The sequence below is a fragment of the Grus americana genome, chromosome 11, assembly GCF_028858705.1.
Source record: "Grus americana isolate bGruAme1 chromosome 11, bGruAme1.mat, whole genome shotgun sequence".
NCBI lineage: Eukaryota > Metazoa > Chordata > Aves > Gruiformes > Gruidae > Grus > Grus americana.
Genome location: NC_072862.1, coordinates 18,267,287 through 18,285,983, shown reverse-complemented (window position 1 = coordinate 18,285,983; position 18,697 = coordinate 18,267,287). Strand labels below are relative to the sequence as shown.

Sequence of the window (18,697 nt, the reverse complement as noted above, 5' to 3'; positions counted from 1 at the left end):
AGAGAACTTTGCCTATGATTTCATAGCACAGTTGGTTTTCTAACTTGATTCCTCAATGGACCTTTAAGGGAAAAGAAACCCACAAATAAAATGAGGATATTAATATACAGTAATAACTATAAAATGCAGTATTTATTTGGGTTAAAAAAATGCAAATTTGCTGTTGATCCTTTATACTGGATATGATTTTGGTTCTGCAATGAGATCTTTGTTTTAGAACTGATGAGAAGTTGCAGCTGATGAGGCTTGTTTCAAGGTCTCACCGCTGGTTTAATCGATTCCTGCTTCCCACTCTCAGTTTGTCATTAATTTGGGATTTTTTGTCCCTAAGGAAATTAGCTATAATATTTTAGCTGAAGATGATTTCCCTTCTGAGGAAGTGATGTTATGGAAGGTCTCTGACTGCTCTTAAAAGGTTTTAAATTTTCTGGACTGCTATCAATTTATATAAAGGTTGTAATTTGAAGTCAAAGTCCACCTTTCCTCTTGAAATACCTTATTAATTGGGTAATGAAATACAGTTCTCTCAAGTGGAACACAGCTACTGAGCACCATTAAACACTAAGATTCTTCATTTTCAAAGTCTGAAGGAACAATCCCAACTCATTCTAAAGTCTGTATATGCAACTGTCTGGTCTTTTTGGACTAGTTCAACTTTGGAGTAGATCGAAGAGGTTCTCTTTGCTGCAGAGGTTCTACATACCTCCAATAGTAACAGCGGTTTATCCCATTGTCCTGAGCCAAGCAGTGTGTGTTCTGTGCTGGAGGAGCATCCAGCCTAGTTTTAGTTCCAGATGCAGCCTAACTCTGGAAGTAAAGACCTTTGTAGTAGTTAGTTTATCTTACCTCCTTTGCTGTTAAGGAATCTGAACTATTTTAGAGTATGCTGCCACAAACAGTTGCCTAAGGACAACCAAAAGGGGGTATATGATGTTGTGAGAGGACGCAGGAATGCTCTAAGTGGGCATTGACTGCTGTGGGAGACAATTGCAGAGCAATTGTTTTGACTGCGTATTCTCGTGAAGCTTTCTTGACACTGTATACCATTTCAGTAACTTCTCTTCCTTTAAGTTATACCCATTTTCAAATTATGTTATACCTATTCTCAAATTATGTTAAAAAAAAAAAAAAGGCATTTTTCTGTCAACTCAGTTGTTAAGCCTGCTCACACATGGTTCTGAATAAAATCAAGTTAGCCAATAGGTCAATTTGTAAGTTTGAAATACTGCTGTTGCTCTGGTTTTGACTTGTGTTGTGCCACATCACTATTATGACTTGGCCTATTCTAACTATTGTTCAGACATAACCTGCAGTAGAATCTGAAAGATGCTACTGCAGTTAAAATACTTTCAGGCTAACCTCAAGCGTGCGACTGACCAGTGTGTCCTGCTGCTGGCTGCCTCAAAGGCCGTTTGCCATCTAGTGGCTTAGATGCATTAATGCCGAAAGCGTTTAAGTGCCAAAGCTGGTTCCTGTTAAAAACAGTTGAAGTTACAGTTGTTTCTCTTCTTTTCCTACCTCCCCATGCTTTGCAGCTGTTTCTGTTTCAGCTTTATGAGGTGACAAGCCAAACCGTTCAACAAATCATCACTAGTTGTCACTTTACTGTTGCCCACGGCAGATGCCTGACAAGGTTGGACTATTGCCTCCAGGTAGTATGCTGATTTCTCCTGGTTTATTCCTTCATGTTCCCTGCTCTTGTCATGAAAATGTTTGTGTATATATAGAGAGAATAACATGAACCCTTACTGGAGTGTTGGTAGATGCTGCATGCTTTACACTCCTCAACTGCATTTTTGTTTCCCTGTGCAGCATATCTGGTAATTTGTGATGGGTTTTAATCCCCACAGTTCAACCACTCCATTAACATCGGCACAAACGGTAACATTCTTGAAGTCTTTTGATGTTACTGCCACTAAGAAAAGCCCAGAGCCTGAATTAGGACAATATTTTTAATTGCCTTTTCCATGTGAGAACTGGAAAACTGCCAGAAGGAGAGGGGAGGCAGCAATGTTTCCTCCCCTCTAGCTGAACACTCTTCTACAACCCAAAATCTCTGCAATGCCTTCCTGTCTCTGCAATTACCCAGCACAGATTAGCTGCTTCTCTCTATCCCCATCTTTCAGTGGGGTAATATTCTCTTTTTGTTAGGTTTTTACAAGTTAGGTGTTCCTAATATTAGTATCACACTTAAAAGATTTCATAGGATATACTCCTCTGCCATGTACATCCACATCTATACATCACTTCCCGATTGCTTAAAGCATGTTATCAGGAAAAATGACCGAAGGACGAAGTCTGAAAACCTTTGAACATGTAAAGAATAAGGTGGGTGGGTGTAATGCCGAGGAGGAGGAGGGGGTTTCATGCAGAAGACAAAATTGCTGGAGAGACGGCTTCTTTGCATGACCTTGAAGAATTGTGGTTGGCTATCTAGCTTCTCTTCAGATCCTGATTTAAAACTTGCTGTTCATACTCTGTCATTAAGAAGTGGAAATCAAGCAGGGCTCAGGTACTTTCCCCCCCACTCTGAAAACACTTTTTAACAGCTGCTATTAGACATGAGAAGTTTTTGTTCCAGTTGTAGCATTGCTAAGAAAAACGTGACTTTTGAGCTGGAAGCACCATGCTTTTCAAGGGAACGTTCTGTAACATAGAAAGATACAATCTCTTTGTATATTGCTGCTTAAATAATAATCCGAAATAGTCTGGAACTACTGTTTCTAAAGTCTTATCTGTTTGGAAGACTTCCAGTCAGTGTATTATTAAATTAAGTCTGTTACAATTAATTAGCATTTTTGCGATTTGAAGGTTTTTTGTTCGGGGTGTTTGTTTGTTTGTTTAACCCGGAATGAAGTGAGGAGATGCTTTCTTCTTCCTGCAGCGAGGGTGTTTTACCTCAGGTGTGGTCATCTTTCCCCTTAGGTCGGGGAAGGACTGGTGTGTTTGCCCTCAGCTCAAAAAGGAATTGGTGAAACTTGCACCCTTTCCAGAAATCTCTGGAAAATAGCACTTGTCGGAAAATGCTATTTAACATGGTATCTCTTCTCAAAAGCCAGTGTGCAGTTTTGGGGGTTGTTTTGGTGGAATACCTGCTCGCCAAGCAGAAAGCTGGCGCCGAACGGTAGTTTTAGCATCTGAGCCGCCTGGAGTGCCCAGTTATTTTGTCAGTTAACCATTTATGTCAAAAGCAGTACTAAAATGGGCACGTTCCTGCTGTTAGGTTAAGAACAGCGGGCTGAGCAGCACGTCACGGCCCCTTGCCAGCGGGTCTCGTGCCCGCTCTCCGCCCGGAGGCCGGGCCGGTCCCGGCCGCGCTGGGCACCGCCCCGCCTGACGGCATCGCGGCGCGACGGCGCCATTTCCTCCCGGCGGGGCAGAGCGGGGGCCGATGGCCGCGCAGGAGACGCTCAGCCAGACCACCCGGCTGGCCTCCTCCAGCGCTTTGCTGCAGGTGCGGGGCCGCCCCGGGCCGTCTCCCTCCTCCTCCTCGTCCTCAGCGGTGCCTGGCGGGAGCCGCTTCAGCCTCGCTCGGCCCGCAGGTTTTTCCCGTGCGGCTTCCTTCACAGGTGCTGTTCCGGGTGGTCACCTTCGGGCTGAACGCGTTCACTCTGCGCTACCTCTCCAGAGAGCTGATCGGCGTGGTCAACGTGAGGTGAGGAGGCGGCTGAAGCCCGACACGCGTGGGGCTTCCCGAGGAAGGAAAAGGGCTCCCGCCGTGATGGGGCTTCTCACAAGTGTTCGTGTTTGGCGCAGGATCTCCGGGTTTGTGGCCCGTAGGGTGTGTCGTTAATAACGCTTTTCATAACCCTGTTTAATTTACTGTTAAGTATTTTACAGTGTTTAATCGTTGAATGTCTCCGAGTTTATTTTTTTGGCCTGAAACAGAGGCAAGTAATATGAAGTAATTTCGGAAGTAATATGTAGAGAAATAATTTCTCTCCTTTTTTCCGCCCCCCCCCCCCCCCCTTTAGGCTAACTCTACTGTATTCAACAGTTGTCTTCCTAGCCAGAGAGGCATTTCGCAGAGCTTGTTTGAGTGGAAGTACAAAGCGAAACTGGACCAAAACAATTAATCTACTGTGGCTGACGTAAGATACCTTTAAAAATTTACTACTTTAGAATTCATTTCTAATTCTTGTCTGAGAGCTCACAAAATGAGAGTAAATATTTATTTACTGAGGTAATTATTTCAGCATTGAGCATGTTGTAGCCTCAGTCATGTTGCAGGATTGATGCATGAAGCGTTTATGGACTTGATCTGTTTTTGGAGCACAAGGGGAAGCACATTGACAAAGGTGTTAGCAGGAGCCATTTGTTCTGTCGTTTAGCCTGGAGTTTCATTTATGTTGTACCTGTTAAAGGATAACCCTGTTGCACAAATAAGTAGTCCTTTATTTTTTCTTCTTCTGCCTGCTCAGTCTTGCTCTTTTATTACTTGATATGCATTTGTGAAGCTGCTTTAGATTTTTTTTTTCCCCTCAAACTAACTTTTTTCAAAGTCTTGAGCACTGATGCAGTTTAATGGCATGGTAACATAAACGTTTATGTTGGATAAGAGGGATGTGAAAGGGTGAAAGAAAGGGCTGGAATTAAGCAACAGGAAGTAGGACTACTTTCAACTGCAGTGCCTTTCATAGTAGAAAGTGGACAGCTTAAAGTCTGTACAAAGCTACAGCCAGAGACTATAATTGCACATTGTAACTAAGTGGATTTTATGACTTGTTTTTTCCCTTCTGGTTCCTGGACACACCTCTGCTCCTTCCCCTCTGTCAGATCTAGCAGCTGTGCAGCCACAGTTAGGTGGGTTGGCAAGTAAGTTTACCTGTGTGATACAGTGGGAAACTACTCCTGCACAACAAAGTAGGGGCACCTGTTCTTCTGTTGGGGCACCCTACTGACTTTCCCTGGAACTGCACAGCTGTTAATTAGATCTGGCCCAGCAAAGGGGGGTTGTGCGTGGTTATCTGCACCCAGATATAAAGATGGATTATTCCTTTCAAGGATAGGTTTATTACTAGTAGTTTAAATGTAATAGATCTGCTTTCTTTGCTGTATTATAATCAGTTTTTTGCTATTCGATGACATTTCAAGTGGGCATTAAACGATAGAGTTAACGACTGTGTGCACCTCTTTCTTTTTAAATTTTTCCTTGTAGAGAAGCATAACTTAAAATGAAGATTAACTTTCTTGAAGGATCTGAAATACACCTTAGGAGCTTGATGTCAAATACCTTAGGGATCTGATAATGAGAGGGTCAAATAGATCCTGCTGAAATGATGTAAAACTTCCTGCACTCTGCCAGAAGCTTCGTGTTCCTGAAGCAGTGTCAACAGAAGGTAATACACGTCTGCACTCCTGTGCCTAGGTTGGCTTTTTAGCTACAATCAAAATCAAAGTGGCTCTGAGCTACCGTAGAGCATTGTGAACTGGCATTCCTGAGGTGCAGGCATGCATTTTCTTCTGCTCACTCTGCTGTTGCTCTCTGGAGAACCAGTGATGTCTGGAAGAGTGAGACTAGCAGTTAGAGTGGTGGCATCTTTATCTGTTACAGCAAGATCCAACAAAGCTTGTCTGCCAAATGCCTGGTAACCATAGGCTATAAAAATTGCAGCAGTGAGGGGTTTGCAGTATTCTGCAGGCTGGTATGGGATCAGAATTGTTTGGTCCTAGGGAATAAGAAATGCAGGTAGTTTACCTTATGTTAGGTCCTTGAGTAGAAAATAGACAAGTCAGAAAAACGTTTTCTGTGTGTTTCCAAAGAATGCCTTAAAAAATCTTCATTACAAAAAAAAGTATTCTTGGTATTGTAACAATAGAAATTAATTCCTCAGGGCTCTTTTTTTTAATCATTATGGCAATATGTGAAATTTCAATCTAATTTTTTTTTTTTTTGCTTAAGTAACATTTCTATTGATTGGTTTTTTGTGTTAACTTTTTAGAGTCCCTCTTGGTGTTTTTTGGTCTATTTGCTTGGGCTTAGTCTGGCTACACTTGCTTGAAGTACCTGATCCTTCTGTGGTTCCTCATTATCAGGCTGGTGTAGTGGCATTTGGTCTTTCTGCAATTATTGAACTTCTGGGAGAACCGTTCTGGGTTTTAGCACAAGCTCATTTGTTTGTGAGACTTAAGGTTAGTAAAGTACATGGGGTGTATGCGTGTGAGGGGGGATTATCGTTCTCTCTTGAAAAGAACTGATTACTGAACTAGACCTTTGAATATTCAAGCATATAAAAAACCCCTGTGTGTACTGTTTAGTACTGTATGACATAGTTGTGACATAGATATGAATTTGTACCTGTTAAAGCAAGAAAATTGGTTTATTTAGAAATTATCACCTTAATGATCATTAAATACTTAATGAGTTTTAGTTAAAGGGAGAGGAACACCGCTTTGACAATTTTGCATTTCAGTTGATGGTTGGTATGAAATTGTAAGATGCAACAATTGAAAACATAAGATTGTCTCAAGCAAAATTTTCTCCCTTATGTCCTGTGCAAAGGACTGGGAAAGTGCAACGGAGGAATTGTGAAATGCAGGAATAGAAAATTTTCAGAGAAATTACAATCTCAGCTGGCCAGCTCAGCAGAAAGAAACTCTGTGATAAAGCCACACTGACTTTGAAAGTTTTATATTCCTACATAAATTCTGTGTGTGAAACTAAGGTGTTTTAAGTTTCTTGGCAGAAAGTAAACCTTCTCTATTTTCTCTTTCTTAAAGGTAATTGCTGAAAGCCTTTCAGTAGTGTCAAAATGCATTTTGACGGTTATTTTAGTGGTCCTTTATCCTCAGTGGGGCCTCTACATTTTTTCCTTGGCTCAGGTAAGTTTCCTGTGTTCTCTTTTTCTATAAATTCTTGATTCAGCTGAATTTTTATTTGCCTTTGACATTCAGCCTGCTTTGGGGAGGTGGGAGAAAATGCTCCTGGGAGGTTTAAGATTTAGTATTTGTGTTTAGTATTCTCCTGATACTCTTTATTGACTTGGCACTTTGACCTCGAGCAGTTAAATGGAGGTACAAGAAAAGCATCTTTTCTGTCTGTGAAGGCACGTTTGCTAATAAGGTTATGTTATACTGTATGTAGACAGTAGCTACTCTATCAGCTTAATTTTTGACTGAATAATTGCTTTATAATTGGACTTTAAATAATCATTCTAAAAATGCTGAATTGAACGTAAAAGTTACCAAATGGTTATGGTAACCTACAGATCTAAAAAAAAAAAAAAAAATCAACAGCGTTCTTGAGAGGTGTTAAATAAAATCTTTACCTAGTTTAGTATTTGACAGGAATAAGGACTACTTATTACATTTTCTTCTCACTGAATTTGGAACTCTAGCATGTAATTCTGCATTCGTAAGTTTATTTTATATCAGTGGTGGTTTTTTTTCTTCCTTATCTTTCCAGCTTTTATATGTCAGTGTTCTGGTAATGTGCTATGTAATTTACTTTGTGATGTTTTTGGGGTCTCCTGAAGCAACAAAGAAGTCATTTCCCATTACTAGAATGAAAGCACTGCTGCCTAACTTGGTGGAAGATGAGGTAGGTTACACAGTTCATTTCTTGATTTTAAGTTTCTTTTCTTGAGAGTGCTATGAAAATTAGTTTGAGATAGTGGAGTTAATTGAGTGATTTTGAGGATATCATTGCACTGTAGAAGAAATGACTGGTTAAAAAAAATTACATACAAATTCTGTTTGTGGTTTGTATCAAAAAAATCCTTGTCAAAAAAGGTTATGAAACTTGACCTCTCTGTTATGGGCTTGTTGCTGGCTTATCTTTTAGTATCTTTGCACAAACCATTAACTGGAGATAGAACATTGCGGTGTGCAGGGGAATTACCAGCTATTGTTGGATCTGAGGCAGGATAGAAACCAAAATCGTTTTACCACATATTTTGGTACTCATACTTTTCCACGATATGAACATGGTGGTACACAGCATCCTACAGATACTCAAATATCTCTGATGTGATCTCAAAAGAAAATGAGGCAAGAAAGAAATTAAAAGACACAGTGAGGAAGAAGACATTTTGAAAAAGATTTGCGGTTAGAAAAGGTAAAGGCCATTCTTGGTTGCAAGACTTGTGGGGACAGTTTGAAGAGCAGTAAACAATTTATATCTACAGTGAAGGAGAAGGTTATGTTGGCATGCCAAAACAGCATATGTTTTTTTTTTTTTTTTTCACCAGTGTCTAACTTTGAATAGTATTTTCTGTAAAAAGCTTGTTTGGGTACTTCATCTGCAACAGCAGTAAATTTGGGCAAGGAAAAAAGTGTTTGCCAGATCAGAGTGATAATTGGTGCTTGAATTGAGCAATATTTTAGATTAGTTGTTAATAGCTGTGACATCATGGGTTTTCCTCATCAGTACAGTTAAAGCTGGAGTACTGTACTGTACTGGCTTTGTATTTTCTATTTCTACTCTGTAGTTTCAATCATGTTTGTTACATTAAATACTACTTTTTTATGCAGACCTTTGTTAACTGGAAGGAAGCACGGTTGACTTGGAGTTTCTTCAAACAATCGTTCTTGAAACAAATTTTGACAGAAGGTGAGGCTCGATGCATAGTTGTGATGGAGAAAGGCCAGTGAGTACTATTTACCAAATTGACTTAAAGCTTGAGAAAGCTGGGGGGGGAGTGTGGGCATGTGACTTTCAGAGGTTGTTGCCAGCAGATGTTACCAACCCGAATGAAGTGTTTGAGGGTATTCTGTACTAAGTGCTGTCCTGTTTGACTTTGTCTCTTGAATACTAAACCTTGGAAGTGCCTGAACAAGTATTGGGAAAAATTTAAGGACTTTTTCTGAAGTTCTTTATTTTGAACTTACAGGTGAACGATATGTGATGACTTTTTTGAACGTGTTAAATTTTGGAGATCAGGGTAAGTGTGATGGTTTTGTGGAATGGTGACACAGTTTTCTTAGTCACTGCTCTTCAGGTGGATCTGAAAATGACTTAAAGTATTGGAAGATAACTTGAAAATCTGAGATGATTTCAAAGCCTTTGTGACTTTGAGATACTTTTCAGAGAATGATACAGATATAGAAAAGAATTTAAGATCCTGGATTTTAATTTTATTTTTTCTTTGGATCAAAACTTTCCAATTGGATATGTGATACCATGTATCTTGGTGGGGTTTTTTTAAACTTCATTGGTATCAGGTGCGTTAAAGTTGTCTGTCTGCAGTTTTTGTAATTCTGTTTTCCTGCTGTTTTCTGTCTTCCTTTTGAATCTGTTAGCTGTTACAGCAAAACCATCATTGTTTGTAGCATTGCATCTCAAATCTGAATTATGTTCTGTAAAAGAATTCAGTGTGGTTACAGAGTAATGTATGGCAGTACCCGTTCAGATGACTGAGTTGGCGGCACCTTGGGGAAGGAAAATAGACTGCAATTGTTGGCCCACTGTTAGAAGTTTCTTGGCTAGTTTGAATTACTTTTAATTGCTGGCAGTAGTATGTTCCCCCATAAATACTGAGTGTATGTGCTTGCCACCAGTAACTGCAGCTGCTTCTGATCTTCCTCCCCTGCAGAACAATTGAGCTGCCCCTTACTTGAAAGGTCTTTAAAAAAGCAATGAGTACAAAAATGCCTGTACTCTCATAATGTTGAGAAACATTCGTTCCAAGTCCTATGATATCAGCCAGAACTGTATTCTGTTATATCACTGTGAACATGTAAAACACTTATCTGTATGCCTGACTTCATACACTTTCAATGACTGTACTCTGTGTACAGACACTCCATAGGTGTCTTAGGTTTGGAGCAGTATCTTGCTGAGGATGGAAGTGCTGGTAAAATGTCATGTAGGATTGCTCTTCCACTTCAGTGAAAGTAAAAAGAAAGAAAAACCTTACACTAAAAATAGATCTCTTTCTTTTCTCCTGTGTCAGTAAATCCTTACATTCCTGTTCTCATTCAGTGAAATTCATCAGGATCTTTTAACTTCCTCTACAGTGAGAATTTTAAATGTGGCTTGGTGCTGTTACTAGATTCACATCTCTGTAGTTGATCCTCTTGTCCTAGCTTTGCCACCTATAAGCAAGCCTTGTAATTTTGAACTGTGATTGCTGTGACTTTCAGAATTTTTAGGGAATGCTGCTTTAGTGTTGCACTAAGTTCCGCTTATTTTGTCTTTGTTCAGTGGAAATGTTAAATAAGAATCCATGTCGTTGTTAAAGACTTGGAATTAAAATGTGTCTAAAAAATGACAAGTTGCTGCTATGTTTTTTGGTTTTTTTTAAAGGTGTATACGATATCGTGAATAATCTTGGTTCACTGGTGGCCAGGTTTATCTTTTTGCCTATTGAGGAGAGTTTTTATGTCTTTTTTGCTAAAGTGTTGGAAAGAGGGAAGAATGTAAAGGATCAGAAGCAGGTATGTTTATTTTGGTTTAATTACATGTCAAATGCTTGATATTTTTGTTACAGATTAGTTGCATCGCAGAAGTGTGACTGACAGAAATGTGTGTTTAAATTTGAGTATAAAGGCTGTTAAAATTGAAAAGTTGAAGTGGAGAACAAAAATGTCGAGTGAGGCTGGACCAAAGAGAAAATAGGTAAAATGCTAATGAAATAGAAATTAAGATATTCAGTGGCATAATACTGCCTTGCATTATAACTGAAGTTAACAGCATCCGCTCCAAACAGTGTGACATGAATCTAGTGTACTGTGTATTTCCAGATATATTTAGGCAATTATTTAAATCATGAAAGCATGCTGTTTCTAGCAAATAAATGCTGTCTGAAAATATTTGACTTCCTTTAAAATATAAGTTGCTATTCAGTATTAAACAGTATTGTTTCAAAAGAGTGCAGTTTTGGGAAGAAAAGAATTGTGTTTTTCTTGAGCTTTTAAATTGTATGTGGAGTGTCAGTGGCTAAACAAACAAGAGCTTTGTTCCACAGAGTGATATTCATGCATGCTCTAGGTAAGAAATTCTGGATTGGTCACGATCAGCCTGGGCTTTTGTCTTCTACTATGACAACTTTTTGTAGCAATCCTGCTGCTTGCACCGTGGCATGCTGTTAAGCAAATCCCATGCTTCAGGTCATTGGTGGGCGAAGGAAGGTGTGTGTATATGTAATGTACCTGATATATATATAAAACTGGCAAAATGGTTATGAGTTTTCACCGTATGTGAAATTACATCACATTACAAGAATTCTTCTTGTAACGAGGTAGTAGAACTGACAAGTTGCTTGTTCTGGTGTGGCAAATCCTGTAGTCTCATGCAGCAATAAAAATCTGACCCTCCCCCTGACTCAGACTGTGGCCTTTGGCAGATGCCGTGCTCTTCTTTGCCATTTACCAACTGTTAAACAGGTGCAAGTGCTGTTCGCATGTTTGCTTGAACAGACGTGTTCATGGCTAATATTTGTGTAGAATTTGTAATGAGTAAAACATAAAATAGAATAATAAGTGTCTAAACATTGTTGGAAGTTAAGACCATGTGCATGGATAATTCAGTAACAAAGGATAAGTTTCACACCTTTTTACACTGTGCAAACTGATTTTTTTTCTGTCAAGTAGCTTTTCTGCATGAAAACAACTATTAATTCTCATTCATGTAATCGACTACTTTTTTTCAGGATGATGTTGCTATGGCTGCAAATGTATTAGAATTGCTGTTGAAACTTGTGCTTCTGATCGGCCTTACCATCACGGTTTTTGGCTATGCCTATTCACAGCTGGCTCTGGATATTTATGGGGGCTCAATGCTCAGTTCTGGAACAGGTAAAGATTTACAGAGCTGGCAAAGAAACCATTCTTTAAAAAGAGAAACTGCAGCTATTATGAATTCTTGGGTAAATCAGCAGAAATTTTTTTTTGTAAACTCCTATTGAAATCAGTGACTTAGCTTGGCTGAATCCAGAACTGATGCCTTTGTTACAATACTTTGAAAATAAAATATACTGAGGAGCTCTAAATAAGTATGATCAGGCTTGGGGCTCTAGCTTCCTGCTATTTCACATCATTAGAGAGAAACATTTTAAAGGATTGTTTGACTACTCCATGATGCCATCAAGAAGGAATATTCAGGAATGCACACTAAAAAGCATGGGATTTTTTTTCCCAGTGCTGTTATTTCGAAAGGACAAGAAAAAAAATTAAGGTGTGAATGAAGAATTTTGAAGTTATGTATATATATTATCTCTGACCCATAAAAATCCGATTGCAGTTTTTTATCTAGCACAGTTTTGAATGTATTGAACAGTCTTTCTGTTTTTCTTACTGTTGTGTTCAAAACATAAATTTTATTGCTTTTAGTACCTCATGACTGTTGGATTAATTTCTACAAATTTCTGTACAATAGAAGATTTGGGTTATGATAAATGTTAATTTTTAATTAGGAAATCCCTTTGAATAAAATACCTTTTTTATGATGGATATCTTTTCTGTTACTACAATAAATGCTATTCTGGGGTGGTTTGGGTTTTATTTTTGGGTTTTTTTGCCTTGTTTATTTGTAGTTTTGTCAAGATTTCTAGACAGGAAAGTTGTTGACCTTAAGTTTCCAACTTTAGTGATAAAATTACAACTTTTATCTCTTACTATCAGTGAGTGTAAAAACAATGTGGTTTTATAAAAGAAATAATAATCTAATTACCATTCTGATGTGTTTTTTAGGTCCAGATCTCCTCCGATGTTACTCTTTATATGTCCTATTTCTTGCTATCAATGGAGTAACAGAATGTTTTACATTTGCTTTGATGTGCAAAGAGGAGGTAGACAGGTAGGAAATAGTGTCCCTGGAAGCACTAGTTTTTGGTTTTTACATGCTTGTATTTGTTGAGAAACATTGATCTTAAATTTATTTGTAATGACATTATAAAGAAATTGTTGCATTTGAAATCAGCATAAAAATATCCTGCCCCACTGAAAACCAACTTTTTATTCAGGTGTCTGCATGTAGATTTAGACGTAGAAGCTTTAGCAAATGTTTAAATGTTTGAGTAAAAAGGTCAGAAATTAAGAAATGATAAGATTATTAAATTAACTTTTGGTACATCACTAACTGGAAAAGTAATTTAAATGTGAAGTCTTGTTTTCTCTAGGTATGCACTTTAAGTTAGAGGTTTTAAGACAGGCTATCATTTTACTCATGAAAATTTTGCAAATGTTAAAATTTTTCATGTACAGTTACTGTGTATCAGGTACACTTCTGAATGATCTAAATCATGGGTCTGAATTCAGTGGTTTATCTACTTCAAGTAGGATGCTGGACTAGATGACTTCTTGAGATCCCTTCCAGCCTGGTTTATTTAGTGATTCTGTGATCCTCCTGGGTTACTGACTTGGAAGCCTGGTTGCCTTCCCAGTGCTACCACCAAGCTTTTTTTGCTTGCGTAGCAGCTGTCCCGTACAAGGGCTTTCCAAATCAATTACAATGAGGTCTACTTTCCACAGTCATAGTACGCTTTAACTTAGCATGGGCTGCTTTCATGACCCCTTTGAAGTGTGAACTTGTTTTCAAAGCCACTATTTGGAGCAGAAACTAAATAAAGCATCATCTTGCTTTTGAGCATTATTTTTCTTTAATACGTACCTAAAATAAAATAGCAAAAAAATCCACAAGTTTTTACATCACTAATCATTGTTACTAAATTTGACTTTCTGAAATAAGTATATAGCTGACTAGTGATACAGAATTTCCTTCACATAATGTAGTTCTTGGTTTAATTTGTTCAATGTTTGGTTTAATTCTTTCAAAAAATTTTATTAACATCTTGGTTCTCAAAATTATCTCCTTCGTTTAGAAGATGGTAAAAGAATTTCTGTTGCTCATTTTAGAAAATGTGGTGTTTCTTCAAGATAAAGTTAGTAAATAAATACTGTAACTGTATACATTGTTAAATTGTTTCTTTTTTTCCTTAGGTACAATTTTGTTATGCTGGCCTTGTCCTTCACATTTCTATGCATCTCTTATTTCTTGACCCACTGGCATGGCAGTATAGGCTTTATCCTTGCCAACTGCTTTAACATGGGTATTCGAATAGCTCACAGCATCCACTATATCTATGATTACTTCAAAGAAAGCACTTACAGACCTTTGAGAGGCTTACTTCCCTCACCATTTTTGGTACTCATTTATATCATAAGTGGAGTAATCACTGGTTTCTCAGAGGTAAGCATCTTTCTCAGACTTTGCTTTCACTATGAAAGTTAGTGTCAAATGACTTTCATGTCCACAAGCAGAGAAATACCATTAGCAAAAAAGGTTTATGTGGGTGGGCTGGCAGAACTTGCATTACGAGTAGGGCAAGATATAATATCAAAGAGATTTTATCTTTGATAAAAAGTTATCTCTGCCACCTGTAGAAGGTGTATCTGACAAGTAAAATAAAATCTAACGCATTTCTGCTGTCTGTAGGTAAATCCATGTCCTTAGCTCTTAATAATAATTGAAATTATGCAGTAGCACAAAGAAAGTGTTATTAAAAATTCTGTAATGAAAAAGTGATAGAGGAAAAACGAAACAAGAACAGAAACAAGAACAGAAACAAAAATTGCCAAGAGCACATTTATCACATTTATTCAGACTATAGAATGGTAATTGCACAGACAGAGATGGTAGCATTTCCATGTACAAAAATTTGACAGATTGAAAATCCTTCATGCCTTAGGAGAGCTTTGTATTTTGGAATGGGAGATTTCCAGTGGGATTTTGTTAGAATATAGCCTAATATGTTGCTGTGATGTAGCAGATTTGCATGATAACACCAGCAAAGTTTCCTAGTATCTCAGTTAACATATTTCTGCATGCCAGATAATAACTTCCACATTTGCCAGGTATCTACTGAATGCTCATTTTTTGCTGACAGAATTTTCTTAACAAAGCAAGTGCTACTAAAGGTGATTTATTGTGTATGTGGCAAAACCGCACTCAGCTTGATGGTAGTGTTAGCATGGTGAAGAGAGGTGTTGGACCTTTATATTTTTATCCAGACAGTAAATCTACTTTGTGCTGACTAGTTTTCCTGCAATTGCTTGTTTCCTTTGTTGTAGGTATTCTTCTGCTGCGATAAGGGTTGGATGGGAAGGCTGATTCACATCAGCATGGGGGCTCTGTGCTTTGCAGCAACCATCATTACTATGTTCTGCACAGAGACAAAGCTGATCCACTTTGTCAGAAGCCAGTTCCTCTCCCGGTATATGAAGAAAGGAACATGAAATGCTTGTGTGCAGAATGGTTCTTGTACATGCTTACAGTAAAGGGCTGTATTTTTTTTGCATAAGATCTGTATGGAAAAAGGTTTCCATGTGTGTTTATCAGAAGCATTGATATTGGAGTGGCAATGTAAAAGGTAGCCAACTGAATATTAATCTTTTAAATTGGTCAGTACACTGAAAGAAATTTTCTCTTTGTGCATCATTCTTTTCTAAGGTTTTCTTCAAACAGCCTCTTTGGTAATGGATGAAGATCTAAGATACACCCTTCTGACATAACTTAGTTGACAGACTTCACGGAGAGAGCTCCCATTCTTACCTATGAGGAGTATACATATGAAGGCATCATATGGCTTCTATCTTAAGATGTAATTAAGAATGCCCTTGTTTGGCATGGTGGGCTGCTTAACTGGTTAGAAAATAAGTGGTCTGTCAAAAAAACCCAACAACCCCCCAAAAAAAAGCATTAAAAAAAAAGCTGAAGAAAACCCTAGAGCCAGGACCAATAGCAATATAACTGTTACGGAAGTAAACATAATGCAGGGCAGAGATTGAGTTGTCAGTGTTTCGAAGTGTAAAGCGGTGAACAGAAAGTTCTGACGTTTACAAGTAAATTAATGGAACACACAGCATGTGTCCGTGCTAGCTATGTAAGGTTATTTCATTCAGCACATCATTTATTTATGAGGGTATTGATTAACTCATCAAAAATACTCCAGAGCCTTAGCTAGAAGAAAAAAGGGTTTTTGAGCAGTTTTACAGGAGGTGTTAAATACAGTCACACTGAGGCTGAAGTTCCAGATGTTTAATCACAAAACTTCTTTCTTTCACTTCATTGTTTGTTTTTATCTGAGATTTAAAATGCCAGTGGAAACAAATTTGTCTCAATAAAAGGATTTTATCTTGTCTGTGAAATCGAATGTTAAGACTTCTTTCAAGGATTTATGCATATTGAAACTTTCATTATGGTAGAAAATGCTTCATTTTATTACAACCAGTTTTCCTCATGTCTTGTTCTTTTACTTGTTCAATCTTAACCTTTGTATTGATATTTTTTTAATTGTTGAAAATTTGGACATTTGGAAGTTGTAAAATTAGATGTTAGGCTGCTGTTTTAGGTTGACTAATGGTATATTTTATTGGTGATCTAAGATCTGAATTTGGCAATTTCAGAATGCACAAGTGGGAGGTTTATAATGATCAGTGTTCCCTTTGCAGTGTCTGGATGGACCAAAAAATGTCAAGTGATGAAAAATGTGTGCTCAGACATGCACAGTCGAAAGCTTTTAGTTTAATTATGTAGCAACTCCGCAGATCTTCAGACCACTTAAAAAAATACTTCACTGTAATGGCATTGTGGAGTTCATCCTGGTAACCATAGTTCACAGTGTGAAATGCTTTCTGGTATCGGTGTCTTCAGTTTGGTACTGTTAGAGACATTTTCTAAACTCTGGTAATTTTTGCTTGGAAAATACTGCCAGAGATATTTGGTGATTGAAAAATTATCACAGAGAAGCCAAATGTAGTAACAGTGGGAGAGAAAGGTGCACTTCCTCAGCTAGTGGTGGTGTCCCCACTGCATGGCTGGAAGGCAGTAGATAGAGGCTTGTTGATTCTTCTGAAGTTGTTATGATATCTATTAAAATAAAACAAACTCTACGTTATTCTGTCCTGTTAAGTAAATTTAGTAGTTCTTTAAATTTTTCTCTTTTGAGCTTTCTTGCAGCTTTTTTCTCGTTCCTATCAGTTATAGAGTTTGTTATGAAGTACAGCTGCATATATTGCAGAGGGTTGAAACTTGTTATAAATTGTCAATGTCAACAGTTTCTTTTCCTTGTTTGTAATTAAAAAAAAAAAACCAAGACAGTTGAACTTATGGACTCTTTAGGGTCTGTTTCTTTCTGTATGACTTTGGGACCTTACTGTGGGAATGTCTCAATCTGTACAGTGAATTTTAATAACTATTTGGAATGAGAAATTTTGTATAGCCCTGCACTCACAGTGCTTCTGAGACCGAAGAACTTTTCATACAAAATGAGCTTGAAGTCATGCTGTCTCGTGTAGTTTTACCATCCCAGCTGTACAGTGATATTACTTCTGCTGCTATTGTCATAAATAGGGTGATGTGAGATCTCACTGTTCAAATAGCGAACTGTCTATTCACATAAATCTTTTTTAACATAAATGCTGTGTTTGTATTTAAAGAGAAGTTAAATTTTTAAAATAATTTTGATTTCATATTGGAAAGGCTTATAAATATCTCTTGCATCTGAACAAGTGAAAATGCAATTTCATACGAATCAGGAAGACATATAAGGTGACTTAATCGTTGCTTATTTGCAAATTAAGGATACGTTCCTCTTTTAAACTTGATCTGTAAGCAGCTCAGTGATGGTTGGCTGGGTTTTGTGTTGATTTTGTTTTTTAAATTTATTTTCTGTGGCAGGAAATGGCAAGGAGGGACAGGAAGTACAGACCTACAAAGCTGTCTCCTGGTTTCTTACTTATCTGTGTGATCCTTAATGTAAAAGCTGTTAATGGCTTTATAAAGAAGCAAACTCTGTCGAGCTCAGGGACAAAGTTGAGATTGAACTTGAACAAATTTCCCTTTTGTTTACAGTTCTGTCAGTCTGTCAAAGGCACAATGGGATGCTTCTCTATAAATTTCATGAAGCTGTTTTGCAGTGTTCTTCTGAAAGCCTTTAGTTCAAGCCAAAGGAGAATTAAACTTTTCTTTGGAGAAAACATTATGATTTCATACGTATTGATGTGGTTTGTTTTGGTTTTTTAATAGTTGGATGAATGACATTCAAACAACTGTAAGATACAATAGTTATGTAATAGGATAAAACTGAATAAAATTTATTTCCCTTATGGTTTGTTTTTTGTCTTCCAGTTGAGGCTTATTGGAGTGTTATTTTTCTTTGGTACAGTTGATGCTTAAATTTGGTTGGATTTTCTAGGATCTTTTATGTATAAATTCATTTATCAACCTAAAAACTTATACACCATTTCCTAACAAACACATTGAGAATATTGACTAGTATTTTTGTAAGAAGTGGCATCATTATAGTCATCTTTTTTCCCTCTTTACTTTTTTCAAAATGTATGTTTGCATGGATTGGAATGAGCAGGTGTTTTCCTTTGCTGTTTATCATTGTACTGCTGTGATAAAAACTGTTCAAGTGGCCAGGAGTAAACTTGATGTTTGGTGAAGTTTGTTAGCTGAATTATGCTGCACATGGCAGTACTTGTGTTGGGTACTAACCAATTGTTGAACTGTTTGTTCTTTTCTAGTATTGTAAATATTTTCCTTGTATGTAAAGAGGTGGGGGAAGGGGTGCATGTGTGCATTTTTTTTTTTTTTTAAGGAAAAGAAATTAGGAGTTAAAGCTTTTACTTGAATAGTTAATCTGCTTTACTAGGCATGAAAAGTAATAGATGTAAGCTTGAATGTTGACCACACTTTAGCACCCATAAGAGGTGTTGACTTGTTGGTATGAAGGATTACCTGAGTGTGAGTACC

The 18,697-nt window shown here is 37.6% G+C and overlaps 1 protein-coding gene across 1 annotated transcript; it reads left to right on the top strand.

The window, feature by feature from the left end:
* The first annotated feature begins 3,343 nt into the window (after nucleotides 1-3,343).
* On the top strand, nucleotides 3,344-18,045 carry RFT1 (RFT1 homolog). Its single transcript, XM_054838281.1, has 13 exons — nucleotides 3,344-3,454; nucleotides 3,570-3,655; nucleotides 3,975-4,091; nucleotides 5,943-6,132; nucleotides 6,721-6,822; nucleotides 7,406-7,540; nucleotides 8,473-8,551; nucleotides 8,832-8,882; nucleotides 10,247-10,377; nucleotides 11,592-11,736; nucleotides 12,631-12,736; nucleotides 13,879-14,128; nucleotides 15,010-18,045. Exons 1-13 carry the CDS (start codon nucleotides 3,392-3,394, stop codon nucleotides 15,172-15,174), a joined length of 1,620 nt encoding a protein of 539 aa, XP_054694256.1. The 5' UTR covers nucleotides 3,344-3,391; the 3' UTR covers nucleotides 15,175-18,045.
* The last annotated feature ends 652 nt before the right edge of the window (nucleotides 18,046-18,697 follow it).